We start from the raw sequence: 14,130 nt of genomic DNA, 5'->3' as shown, positions 1-14,130 counted from the left end.
ATTTAAATGCTGTGTTACAACTTTCTTTTGTATGTCGGCATGGCTTAATTGCGTAATCTTACGTTAATCTAGTAGTGTGTTGGTATTGACAAAACGCCTCTATGACTTCGTTGTTGTCCGCAACCCGGCTTCATGGCAAGCTAGAGATGGGTATAAAATAACCGAGCACATGAAAGATGACTACGGAAACGAGCAAAGAGGCGATCCGAGATACATGTTATCTTAATTCGACATTTCTTTTAAACTCGGTTATTGCCGAGCGAATTCTTCGAGTTACTTTTTTCGAAAGAGTGGTTTTACGACTTTGTGATTCATACGTTGAACACCGGCAAGGCAGACAAAAGAACCGAAGTTGTAAAATTTCACTAAGAGAAAAAATGCACTCGGGGACTCGATCAGGAATTTGATAAACAAAAAGACTTTATTAAGATTAAGAACATAGTACTTGGCAAACAAAGTATGTCGGTTACATTTGCACTCGGCATTCCGGGGATCTAACTATTTTGAAGTTTTTTTTTAGCAAACTACGAAGATACAGGGGGGTCGTTGTTGCCAGAACTCGGCACAGTGGAGGCCGACACCACGGCGACTTCCTCGTCTTCCACCTCTTCCTCCCCGTCTGACATTTCGGCTTCGGCGTCAGAGATCGGGCCTTCTACAAATTTATGCACGTCGGCAAATTGTATGAAGGAGTAGGCCCGCTCCTTGCGCTTGGCCACCAGATCCGGATCCGAGAGATGGGGGGAGCCGGCACGCATATTCTGCAGCACGTCGAGCTTAATGCCGCCATCGTACCAAGAGAGTACGAACGACAAAGCCTCGTCGGCTCCAACGCGTGCGGCAGACTCCCGCCACTCGTTTAGCCGGGACGGACCCTCGTGCAGCCGCCTTGCCAGGGCCGGGATCTCCTCCGGCACCTCTTCGCCGAGCCACAACGCTTTGAAGGTCCGGAAGGAGGCATCCAGCATGTCAACGCCGAAGGACTTGAGAGGCTTAACCCGGCTCGCAATGCTCACCAGGTAGTCCTCGAAGTCCCACTCGTATGACACCCCTGCTGCCACCGCCAGGTCCCTCTTCTTGCGAAGCTTCGCCATGGTCGCCTGAGCATGCTCGACGGATAAGGGAAAGAATTCTGGCAGAGGGAAGCTAGTCAGTCGCGGCACGTTACCGCTATCATTCAAACGAGTAACAGAATGAAGAGGTTCAGCTTACTTGTCAGCATGTTATCGATCTTGATGATCTCACGCCCGAGGACCTTGAGCAGGCCGGCCTTCTCGGCATCTTCTAACTCGGCGGCTGTCGCACGAGTCTCGAGCTCAGCAGCTAGGGCCTTTCCCTTCTTCACCTCGTCTTCCAGGCAGATTTTTTCATTGGCCTGGGAAAAGAGGGCTGAGGTGAGTTGATTCACCTCGGTCTTGTGCGCATCGGCCTACGCTGCGATTTGTGCCTGCAGCCGGGAAATTTCTTCCCAGTGCTGCTCGGCCAGCCGAGTTTTCTCGTATGTTCAATCAGACGAGTGTTACAGAAGCCGACATATAATATGAATGGAACTCGGGTCGAGGATGGGGCGTTACCTTGCACTTCGGAGACACGCTACAGTAGCTCCTCCACTTGGGCGTTATCTTTGGCTGCGAACAAGAAGAAATATCAGTTTAGGCCGACTACGCATACTTGGACAGAGATCTTATCTTGGCAGAATACACTTACTCTGCCTCTCGCGCTCAGCCTTCAGGGCCTCGTGCGACGCCGCCAGCTTCTTGTATTTGCCCAACAGCCCCTTAAAGACTGCAGTGCGCTTGTTCATGCAGAGCTGCAAGATAACGATGCACAAGTGAGTTCACTACAACAGGCAGTTAACGAGGAATAACTGTTTGAAGCTTCTAAGCTTCAGGTCGACTATTCTAAACTCAACCGGAATCTCGGGGAATAAGTGTTTGAAGCTTCTAAGCTTCAGGCCGACTATTCTAAACTCGACCGGAATCTCAGGGAATAAGTGTTTGAAGCTTCTAAGCTTCAGGCCGACTATTCTAAACTCGACCGGAATCTCGGGGAATAAGTGTTTGAAGCTTCTAAGCTTCAGGCCGACTATTCTAAACTCGACCGGAATCTCGGGGAATAAGTGTTTGGAGCTTCTAAGCTTCAGGCCGACTATTTTAAACTCGACCTGAATCTCGGGGAATAAGTGTTCGCAGCTTCTAAGCTTCAGGCCGACAATTCTAAACTCGACCGGAATCTTGGGGAATAAGTGTTTGGAGCTTCTAAGCTTCAGGCCGACTATTCTAAACTCGACCTGAATCTCAAGGAATAAGTGTTCGAAGCTTCTAAGCTTTAGGCCGAATATTCTAAACCCGGCCTGCATCTCGGGGAATAGATGTTTGAAATTCTATGAGATAAGCTTCAGGCCAACTGATCCTTACTCGCGCTAAACCTCGGGGACTAGCAGTATGGATACTATACTGGAATACTGAAATTGGGAGTTAAATTTCTTAAGAATTTTGGCGTACCTCGGTAGCTCGGCTCGTTTCGAACAAGGTCACCCGGGCTTGGTACATCCGAGCCGCCACCGACTCCGGAGTCGTTGCCGGTGGTGGCCCCACCAAGGGGCTCTGCCACGCCGACTGCACGGAGCTGGAGGTCACTTTGTAGTGATCAGCGTTGTTCCAGTCCATGACGGTCTGGCCCAACGATCCCCAGTTTTGCCCGCTGGATGTCCGGAGTGGAATCTCCTGTTGCCGGCCGGAGCGACGCGGGGCAGCAGATCCCGGAACCGTTGACCCTGCCGCAGCAGCAGGGCCTTTAGCCTTCGCGACTCGGGCAACAGCAGCCTGGGCGCCCTCCTTCGGCTGCGACGAAGATGGCGGAGGAGTCGGAGTCGGCTGCGTCGAGTGGCTCTTGCAGCGTTTCGGAGGTCGGTGGCTCCGCTGGTGTCTCGACTGCGGCCGAGGAAGGGGCTGCCTCGGTGGCCGAGACCTCGGCCGCAGGAGTCTCGGATTCACCGACAACTGTGGTCTCAACACCGGGACTGACATCCCGGGCGGGGGATGCCGGATCCGCAGTAGTCTTGGTCCCGCCCGCGGCCGGGTTTGAGGCCTCGACACGGGAAGAACGACCCGCCAGAATCTCAGACGCAATGCACGTCTGAGACTGGGTGGCCTCCAATGCCTCCCTGCATAAGTAAAGTTTAACTACTTACGGGCTCAACAACAAAAGAAGAGTGTCGGCTTAAGCAGTTGAGCTGAGCTAGGCCTTACCCGACGACCAGGGGCCTGGGCTTGGGGCCACGAGCCCTTGCCCTCTTCCGCTTTACATTCTACGGAAGCTCCGTCTCGGCGGCGCGCTTCTTCTTTATGACGGCGCATTTCTCCCAAGTCAGCACTTCCGCAGTGGGCTCGCCCGAGTCAGCTGCATCTGGGAAAGAATGAACAAAATCACCTCACCGACAGATGTTGAGAAATCACAGAAGAATGTCGGAGATTCTTACATTCGACGTGGCGAGGTCCGGCATGCGGAATGGGCATGAAGTCCTCCGAGTTGGGATCTTCCACGTCGGTAGACTTGCGCGGGGGCGCGAAGCGCTTGTCGGGGGAACCCCCGTCTTCCTTGCGCTGAATAGCGAACTCCTACACAAAGGACTCGAGTTGAACCGAACTAGATACGTATTGGACAAGTTCCGGCATAGCTATATGTCGGATATAAACGTGAAGTAACTATGAGTTAAGGTTTACCGGAGGAGCGCGGCGATCCCGGGCATATGCCGGCATACCCCATGCCCACTTCTCCGACATGCTGGTCTTGGCGATCGCCTTGACCCGGCGCCGAACCTCAGCATGGGAGAGCTTGATGGTCAACACCCTGTCTGGGTCAAATTGGCCGCCGTAGTAGCACATCTTGTGAATCCGGCGCTGGAGCGGGCACAAGCGCCGGTATACGAAGGTTGCCAGCAGATCGTCAGCCGACATCCCTTTCTCTTTGAGCTCGAGGAGCCTGGCATGGATCTTGGCAGCCTCCGGGAAGGAATCCTTCGAGTCGAAGGACCAGTTCCTCTTCGCTTCCGAGGGGCCGACTTCGAATCCCGGGAGATTGATGTAGTCGGCGGCGGTAGAGTTCTTGATGTAGAAGAAGGTCTTGAGCCATTTCTTGCATGACTGGTGGCGGCGCCGCACTGAGTCATCTGCTTGGGAGCGCCGGGATTGTCTCTGTCAGGGAGAACTTGTGGCCGGAACATAAAGTGCCGGGACCACAGATCAATGGATGGCCAAAGGCCGAGATAACCCTCACAGCAGGTGACGAATGCGGAGAGGGTAAGAATGGCGTTCGCCGGGAGATGGTGCGGCTGGAGGCCGAAGAAATCTAAGAAGGTTCTAAAGAAATCGCTAGCGGGGAGAGCAAAACCACGCTCGAAGTGCGAGAGGAAGACAACGCACTCACCGGCTTTTGGAGTCGGAACGATTTCTCTGCCGGGAACCCGGCACTGGACCTCCTCCGGGACGTGCCGAGAGCGGCGGAGCCACTCGATATCCATCGGGGTCACGTCGGAGCCCTCCCAGGTGGCGCGCTCGGAGCTGTCCCTTTCCTCTGCCTGAGCATTAGGGTCGACGGCCGGTTGGCGAGAAGAAGATGCCATTGAGGAAAAAACAGATCTAGGGTTTGGAATTTCGGAGGAGGAAGTGCTAGCGCGAGGTCCGAGCTAGCAAGCTAAGCGCGGCGGAGGCCTAGGTGGTTGCGGGCGAAGCGACGGCTGCTAGCTCGGAGGCAAGAGACCGCAGCGGCGGAATTGCTTGGAGCTAGCAGGCGGCGGCGAAGTGCGCGAGGAACAGAGGAGAGCGAAGGGGCGAAGAGAGCGAGGACTGCGAAGGGTTTTCTGCCCACGCCCTCCTCCTGCTTTATACCCGAGGTGAAGTAATGGGGCGCGGGTTTCCCGAGCGCACCAGCCTAGTGGCTAACGGGAAGATTGCGCACGATTTGGAACAGTTATTCCCATCAAGGCGCAAGCTCGGTTACCGCGCGGCGTGCCGCCGAGAATCTTGCAAGATCCGGAGGATAAGTGTTCGCGTGGAATCCGAAGTTCTATCCTTAATGGCTCTGTCGGCTTTACTGCCTGACAAGACGGCACGCTCGCCCCAAAAGGCGCAACGGCAGCAACTCGAGTCTTATCCTCCCGTCAGAAGTGAAGAGTACAAGTCACGGACAGCGCATATATCGGCAGAAGCGAGTTTTCAGCGGTCGGTTATGAGGAAGAAAGAATCTCGACTGAGGGCTGGATAGACACGCCAACCCGAAGTCCCGGAGTGATTTAATCTCGGCTAGGAGAACCTGGGGTTGTCTCGACATCCTTCTCGGCTGGAACCAAGTAGGTGTTGGTGGTCTGTCTATGGGAAACTGTCACAACCCGACATCCTTCTATGCCGGACCACAACAGCTTCGGGGACTAGTGTCGGGGGGATGACCCCGGGTAGGGTCATGGCGACACAACTCTAGCCGAGATAACGGGGCAAAGCCGGCATAATAACGTATGCGGCATCATAAAGTTAAATTAACGATAAGCCGGCATCCCAGGCGTATGCCGGCATAGTTTTCTTATCTTGTAAGTTTGCAGGATAAGGACGAGCCCCTTGACCTCGGCAGTGCCAAGATCCTTCAACAGTCTTATCCTAACCACACAGTGCAAAGTAAAGCAGCGATATCATCATCTCAGAAAAGCAGTCAGCGCCTGCGTACCGGTGTCAGGTGACCACGCTAAAGAGGCACCGAAAGGGAATCTATGACGGAAGCCGGCAGAGGATAGCTGTACCCGCTGCCGGCTGGCTTGAAAAGTAAAGTTGCCTTGTCCCTTGCGGTACTGCCTGGAGGGAACCGAGCCGCGTGCCCAGCGGTGCCCAAGAAAGGTGACGTTGGACTCGGCCCGCATGTCAGTGTGACATTCCTGGCCCATAAATAGAACACTACACCTCCCTGGAGAGGAGATCGAGCACTTAGACATTCTAGGGTTTCCCCTTCTTTTTTTTCTTCCTCAAGAATACAGATCAAGGAGCACCATTGTAGAACTTGCCTATCTCGGCTAATACAACAAAGCAAGAGTAGGAGTCTTACCTCGGCAAGAGGACTCCAAACCTGGGTAAATCTGTGTGTTCTAGTGTGAATCGTGCGTGTTCTTCTTCACGTCCTCCCTCTTCTGGATCCTCTTTCGTCTGGCGGCTCCAAGTTAAGCCATCCTATGGCATCTGCCGTGACACCACCACGACATCCTGACAATTCTAGCAGGTAATTGGATCCATTGTATTCAGTTTGTTATTAAAGTTCTAGCTTTGTGGTAATTCAAACTTTTTAAAGTTTGACCAAGTTTATAGAAAAATATACCAACATCGATATAACTATAAATTAGTTTTATTAAATCCATCGTGATATATTTCTTACTTATCTGATATTGTAGATGTTAGTGATTATACTTGAGTCAAATGTATTAGGTCGATCAGTCTCATGATTCCGTAAGTAAAATACATGCCGTTATCCCCCGTGTGTCATGGCCAATATTAGTTACTACAACAAAGAGCAGATACATGCATTTGTGCATCATAAAAATAGACGTATTTATGTTGATTCTTTTTTACAGTTACATTCCTTTTGGTCATAGTCTATCAAACATTTTAGTAACTACAACAATGAGAGATTGTAGAACACTGCAAATCGTGAAAAACATAATGGTGAAAAGAAGCATTTCTAGATTATTATTACTTTTTGAAAAATGCCATAAAAATACACGTGCTGAGCACGCATACCAAAAGGGCCGCCATGCCTGGCTAGGAGCCCACCCAAGACGTCATGAACTGAGGATTCCAACGATTCAAAGACAGAGAATGGCAGTCAGAGGACACGAGGAGAACATCTGGCTACATACCTTGATGTTCTTTTAGTTGAGATGAGCCACATTATGACACTTTTTTTTTAAAAGAACATGAACATGGAATTAACTTATCAGTTCCTGTCCAATCGGCACATTGCTTTTCTAAGACTAGAACTGATTGTCGTATACCTTGATGCAGGTAACTGATACTACTACTTCAAACACCCATGTGCAGTAGTATCAACCAGACCTGTTTGGCTGTTGTAGCTATTCAGGGTCCATGTCGATGTGTATGCTGCAGGAACCGGGCTGTGTAGGAAGGAGTAGCATTCCGTTCCTGTTGTTTAGCATTGCCGTGACATTGCGCATGGTAGGCCTGTCCTCCGCGCTATCCTGGACGCACAATAGGGCCACCTGGATGCACCTCATAACCTCCAATTCCTGGTACTCCTCACCCAACGAAGGGTCAACCAGCTCATCGCAGCTTTTTTCTCTCCATAACTGCCAAGCCTATTGACCAAAAGGTAGTTATATCGTTCCAGATCAGACATGAGCAAAGCTTTCAATATCAGATTGAAGCAGAATTATGTGCAGAATGTTTGAAATATTTATATTGGTTTGCTAAAAAAAGAACTAATTGTTTTGTTTTTTTGCTCACATATCTCCTCAGCTCGTATGATCTTCCGGATAGCTGGTAAGAACCTATGGCCCGCTTCCCACTAATGATCTCGAGAACTAGAATGCCGAAGCTGAAAACATCGGACCTCGTTGAGTAAATGTTCTGGGAGTAGTACTCCGGCGCGATGTATCCACTGAAATAAAACGATGCCATATGCATACATTAGGGGCAATCCAAAAATATCACGCATAGGAAAATGACAAGACGAGCAACTAATTTTATCAATGATTTTAGTGTTGAGTTGAACTTTTTATTGAATAAACTAATGTTGGTGCTATATTGCAGAATTGGAAGAAAGATCACGGAAAGAACTGTACACGTCGTTGAGTTGAGTACGTCTTTGACTCTTATATGGATCATGTGTATAAGTCGTATGGCACTATGGTGTGAAGATTCTCTACAGTAGAGTAAAAGGCAACTGACTCTATTGGTTCGTGTGGCATAATGTTTCCAGATGCATGCACACGGTAAAAATATCGTCTCCATGTCACTCTATATTAATTGTAGTATGCAGATACTTTCAAAACTGTTAGCACAACACCAACTTTAAATGTATCATGTAAGTTTGATTAATCATGAAAGTATATATTCTTAGTCCGAAGAAACAAAGCCCAGTTAATTAAACCCTCACCTAGTCCCAACTCCCAAGATCCAAATATCAACTTCATAAAAAATATAAAGCTTAAATAGTCAAACCCTTACAATGTTCCCATGGCCGTCGTGGTATTTGATTCCGCCATATTAGAGAAGCACTTTCTCGCTATCCCGAAGTCAGAAATTTTCGGATTCATTTCATGATCTAGCAGGATGTTGCTTGGTTTCAGGTCTCTGTGCACTATGCACTCTTGCGTGTAGTCATGCATATAGAGAAGGCCCTCTGCTATCCCTTTGATTATTTGACAACGCACGGGCCAGCTCCGCTCTGCTCCTGCTCCTATTGAATTCGGATTGCAAATGTGAAAATCTTAGACATAGGAATTACTTTGTTATTATCCTTTGAAAAAGTAGAATGTACGTTCTTTCTTCTTATTATTTTTTGAGAAAAGCAGGTGTATCTAGGAGGTTTTGTTGAAGGTGGGCATACCAAAAATGAACTCTTCCAGGCTGCCATTTGGCATATATTCGTATACAAGAATCCTCTCTTTGCTTTTGATGCAGCATCCAAGAAGCCTGACTAGATTCCTGTGCTGGAGGCTGGCTATGAGTTTGATTTCATTCATGAACTCCCGGAATCCTTGAACTGAATCTGGAGAAAGTCGTTTAACTGCTATGTCCTGATCGTCAGGCAACCGGCCCTGGTGAGTTGCAGATGTATATTTGCATGTTAGAGCAATAGAGCATTAATACCAGCCTTAGTGATATGATAGATGTACTTGCTTATATAAATGGATAGTACTCCCTCCCATATTAAGTGACGCAAATTTGCCCAAATATGGATGTATTTATATCTAAAAAGCGTCTAGATACATGTAATATTTCGTCACTTAATATGGGACGGAGGCAGGGGCGGACCCAGTCGGGTTATTGGGGGGGCACGCCCCACCCAATAGTTTTTAAAATCCTTTATTCTTAGTAAAAGTTATCAGGAAAAGTTAGAAAAAAAAAATAGAACCGCAGTGTATTTGCCTAACCCAATATTAGAAACGCACTGTTTGTCCCACCCGATATTGAAAACCTGGGTCCGCTAGGAGGGAGTCAGGGGCGGACCAGTTGGGTTATTGGGTTTAAAATCCTTTATTCTTAGTAAAAGTTATCAGGAAAAGTTAGAAAAAAAATAGAACCGCAGTGTATTCGCCCCACCCAATATTAGAAACACAGTGTTTGTCCCACCCGATATTGAAAACCTAGGTCCGCTAGGAGGGAGTCAGGGGCGGACCCAGTTGGGTTATTGGGTTTAAAATACTTTATTCTTAGTAAAAGTTATCAGGAAAAGTTAGAAAAAAATAGAACCGCAGTGTATTCACCCCACCCAATATTAGAAACACAGTGTTTGTCCCACCCGATATTGAAAACCTGCGTCCGCTAGGAGGGAGTATTGATTAATGTCAAATTGGGGACTTTTATATGGAAATAAGGAACTCTCATGTCTATGCATTGTATGAAGTTCCGACGGAAGAAAAAGGGCCCTTACAAGTAAGAAAATGAGGTATATTTTAAAATTAAGAAAATCATAACACAGGATACTGAATTGTAGCGTTTCAAAAATCGGAAGTGTAAATGCAATTACCTTGTAAACAGGACCAAATCCCCCTTCTCCAAGTTTATTTTGTTTCGAGAAATTATCTGTAGCACTTCTTATCTTTGAATAGCCAAACAGTGAAAACCTCGAGTCGCTTTCACTTGCAATTTCCTTTTCCAAGATGACAAGATCCCTCTGCATTATCAACTCTGGTTTCGTATAATAATAATATGTGAGTAAGGTGCAAACTGCAAAGTAAATGGCTAGCTTAGGAGGGGAGGAAAGGTCAAACTTTCCACCTCTGACTTTCCTCACGACATTTGGCCTTAGGAGCAATCCAATGACGAAGAAAACCAGAACAGAAACTCCCGATATGACAATCTTTAGCACCGTGCTCATCCCATCTTGGATATACGTATGAAAAAAAGAAGAAAAAACAGTTTTAGTGAATAAGAAACTGCATTTATTTTCCTTTTGTTTTCTTCGACTGAAAATGCAGTCATATTAATTTTAAGCTGCTATATATATCGTACATGTTTAATTTCCTTCGTAACTATATATATGCCTGGAAATTAAATTCAAACAACAAAGTAAGTGTACGTACTTTTAGGCATGTGGATTTTGATAGTGTCACTTGTCTCCTGAAAGAATAGCTCCTTCTCGTATCTCAGGTTACACCGAACGCCAAGGATCCTCCCACCGACCCGGCTAACTCCGGCAGGGCTCCCGAACTGCTCAGGCATCTGCTTGATGATGCCGTCAAGGCAGCTCTTGCACTGTGGCCCGGTGAGATCCTGCGTGCACTGCACCAGCCCATACACAGTGCTAACGCCCTGCTCGCCAAACCCCGCCTCGCCGGTCGCGTAGTACTTCGACTGGCTCAATGACGATGACTTTGAGGAGCTCGAGCTGGTGGCCAAGTCAACCATGCTGTTCATCAGCTCCGTTACTGTGTCCATGAACCGCGTCGCCGCATCCATGCCGGTGACGGAATTCATGTTCCATGCGGACCATTCCGGCTCGTTGGCGAGGCTGGACAAGGAGTTGCCGTTGTCGGTGAAATGGAGCATGAACTGGTCGTAGTAGACGGTGGCGTTCCGGCACGAAAGGCGGTCGGCGGTGTCGTTTAAGGCGGCCATGAGGCCATTGGTGCAGTTGACGCCGGTGAAGTCGCCGCGGCAGAGCACGAGGCCGTAGACCTTGTCGGGCGCCGAGCCGGTGCTGCCCTTGGCGAAGCCGCCGGAGGACGCACCGCCGGCACCGGTGGAGAGCGCGGTGCCGAGGTTTATCAAATTTGACCGGTAGATGCTGCTGCTGTTCGCTGTCGGCTGGTCGTTGCAGGGCGCGGTGTACAGAGGGCTCACCGTGGAGGAGAGAGCGTCGACGCTCGCCGCCGGTGGCCAGAAGACAAACAGGATCAGGAAGGTAGGAAGAAGGAGTTCCTTGGGCTTAGGCATGCTGCTGAAGTGCTGAACTGGAAGCCGGAGCTTGCGAACAGAACGTCCTGTATATAACGCTGACCAAGGAACAGATAACTAGAAGTACTCAAGTATAATACAGTACAAGTTGCAATGCTGCGTACTGTGCAGTGGTTTCCGTGATCTTTTTTCTTTTCATTGTCAGTTTAGGAAATTGCCTCCAGGATTCCGAAGAACCAGTCTAGAAATTCTGTGATTCTGACATTTCATTCTTTACTGCAGTATCAACGTTCCTGTCGAGGCTCAGAGGATCTAAGAATACAAGATACAATTCGGGGACCAATTAATGTTCTAGTCTTCTGGATGAATAGATCACTGTCACGTTCTGGATTAGACCAGACTTTTCTATGAGCCGACGTAAGTTAATTTCACTAGCTTGACGAGCCAGTCAGATTATGCGGAGTTCTTTCTTTTCGGACCCATTTGGTGGCCTGTAAATTTACACCCATGTAAACAACAACTTTATATTTTAATTTTTTCCGTGCACAAACAAAACAGAACAGTTAAACAAGTTTTATTTATTTGAAATGATATAGGCTGGCTATCTCACAGTTCCTTATTTCCTGAAAAAAAATGTTTGTGTATGAGACCAGCCGAGTTCCTTCTTTCCTGCCGCCAGAGAGAAACCTAGGAAGAGTCATAGAAACAGAGTGTGAGATGGAGATATGCAATCAGAGGGGGTGAATGATTGCGGAAGCAAATTAAAACTTTTCCCGAAAGATCAAACCCTAAATCACCTTTCTGTCCGTGATAGTAAAACAGCTATAACTTTTAATTGGATGAACCAAAAAGTACGTATGAGTATGCAAAAGAAAGGTATTGAAATTATCTAACCAACACAACAAGAATCAACTCAATTGAACTTACCAATCAAAAGATATGATCAAATCAGTAACAGCTGATAGAAAGTTACGAGAATTAATCTATAATCGATTTCGAGGAATAACAAGAAAGATGAATTAATCGCAATCTTCTTTTGATCTCGTGATAAACCTGCAGCAAAGTATTATGAACTTGTGATGAACCTGCACCGAAGTGTTAGAAAGATCTAGCACGAAGATTTCACGGAGATCCGAGAAGAACAGAGATGACACCGCCAACGAATCTCTTTATTGCAACGATGTCGATCGATTACAAAAGATGCAACCATGCATCCAAGAACTCTCCAAGAATTGATCTAGATCCAAAACTTTGAGTTCCCTCACGTCCTTGCTAAAACACTAGCTACTGTTTAATCTTTAAACAGCTCTCATCCAGCCACGGTTGGACTTACATATCTTCACGTCGATGCCACTCCATGCCATCAACTCTTCTTGTGATGTCTTCAAAACTCGACCATCACGTATCGAATATCTCCAATACCGTACATATCCGGTATAAACAACGTACGACAAACCGGTGCCCTTCCGGATCATCGTAGCCTTCACTTTCATTGTTCCTTCGCACGAACGTCCCGCATGACCTTGATCCTCGATCTCAGCTTCTCCCAAGCTTCGTCCCTCGATCCCGTCATCAACCGCGTTCCTCTAGCTCCGGCAACACCTGAAAACGAATACACAAATAACCAATACGAGCACAAGTCCACGACTTGACTCAGGGTAAGTTCCACACAACTCACGCCATGTTTTCACATAAGAAACTAATGGATCAGCACACCATTAGCAAAACACTAAGTCCAAACAAGATACATGTCATCACATAAATATCCATATTATCCAAAGTATCAACATCAATGTTTCATCTAAAACACTTGTCAATATTACACATCACATATGATTTCACACAGAGCTCCATCGTTTTAGATCTATTCCGAAGAACCACGAAGGATCAAGCCTCTCAGCCTCCGCTGGACTCTGTTCTCCGGTAACTCTAGCACCTCAATGGCGCCAGAATCAAGGTTGTACTCATCATCCATGAATTCAAGAAGCTAGAGCATGTCGCTCGTTTTGCCTTTCATGCCACCGACAACATGGCCTAATACAAAGTCCTTCTCCTAGGCCTCTGTCTAGCTAAGGCAATGGGCGTCCACCCCATCCTCATCCAAGATGATTCTCATATGATGGTAAACCAAATGGACGCATCATACCAATGTCTCTGACGAGGGAATGAAGAAATACGTGGAGGAGGTCCAAAAATGGAGCGCTACTTCCTCCACATCGTGGGGACCCTGATCTATCGGCCAAGACACCATATTGTGCCTGCAAACCAATGGCCGCGTGATCAGTCCCCGGTCTATCGATCAGGACACACTATTGTGCCTACAAACCAGTGATCGCGTGATCAATAAGCCACCATGCACAACTATCCGAATAACATAGCATCCATACGTTGGGGGGGGGGGGGGGGGGGTGCGTTTATGACCAAAGTCTTACACATATACATCAATGGCTGAATACCAAAAAAAACTGCATCAGAAAGATAACTCATGGATCCATGGGTTTACCAAGCCCACTGGCAACCGAACGTGGGTTAACGTCCTAGTTCTTTTACTCGCCATCATAGCTGCAGTTGAAGTTCAAATCTTCCTCTATTTCCGGAAATTCAACAAGCCAGGGGAGCACATTGGATGTATTCGCAAACATCACAAGAGTAACAGTAGAGTATATCTGCTCGCCCAAGATTTGCGCGAAATTTTCAATAGTTCCCCGAGCCTTGCCGCCAACTCCCTCGCCACCACCACAACGCTCACCGAGCCTTGTGGCGCCAACATCTTCCGAGCCTAACCGGTCGCCACTGCACCGGTGCCTAAGCCCCGTCTGACTATTTGGGCCTCCTCCGCAGACCGTCGTAGCAATACTCCTCTCCTTGTGAATTTCGTGACGCATGGCCTTCGTGTCGAGGACGTGTTCTCAACATCGAGCAAAGATAACTGGGTTAGGTTTAAGGCTAGGATTTTGGTTTTATATGCATTTTATGAATAATGTATGTGGATTAAGGTTAGCACTATGGTTAG

The 14,130-nt window shown here is 47.8% G+C and overlaps 2 protein-coding genes across 2 annotated transcripts; both read right to left on the bottom strand.

Annotated features, from left to right (window-relative positions):
* Positions 1 to 455: 455 nt before the first annotated feature.
* LOC112270702 lies at positions 456 to 2,669 on the bottom strand. The gene is made up of 5 exons (XM_024458732.1): positions 2,505 to 2,669; positions 1,727 to 1,810; positions 1,575 to 1,628; positions 1,213 to 1,429; positions 456 to 1,132 (listed from the first exon to the last, which is right to left on the bottom strand). The coding sequence occupies exons 1-5, from the start codon at positions 2,667 to 2,669 to the stop codon at positions 525 to 527; spliced, it is 1,128 nt and encodes a 375-aa protein (XP_024314500.1). The 3' UTR covers positions 456 to 524.
* A 4,197-nt stretch (positions 2,670 to 6,866) lies between these two features.
* LOC100844451 (cysteine-rich receptor-like protein kinase 15) lies at positions 6,867 to 11,189 on the bottom strand. The gene is made up of 7 exons (XM_024458410.1): positions 10,304 to 11,189; positions 9,999 to 10,103; positions 9,748 to 9,908; positions 8,605 to 8,815; positions 8,223 to 8,454; positions 7,500 to 7,653; positions 6,867 to 7,351 (listed from the first exon to the last, which is right to left on the bottom strand). The coding sequence occupies exons 1-7, from the start codon at positions 11,154 to 11,156 to the stop codon at positions 7,109 to 7,111; spliced, it is 1,959 nt and encodes a 652-aa protein (XP_024314178.1). The 5' UTR covers positions 11,157 to 11,189; the 3' UTR covers positions 6,867 to 7,108.
* Positions 11,190 to 14,130: the final 2,941 nt, after the last annotated feature.

The sequence above is a fragment of the Brachypodium distachyon genome, chromosome 2 (genome assembly GCF_000005505.3).
Source record: "Brachypodium distachyon strain Bd21 chromosome 2, Brachypodium_distachyon_v3.0, whole genome shotgun sequence".
Lineage (NCBI taxonomy): Eukaryota > Viridiplantae > Streptophyta > Magnoliopsida > Poales > Poaceae > Brachypodium > Brachypodium distachyon.
Note: the sequence above shows the minus strand (reverse complement) of the source record. Positions and strands in the feature narration are given on the sequence as shown.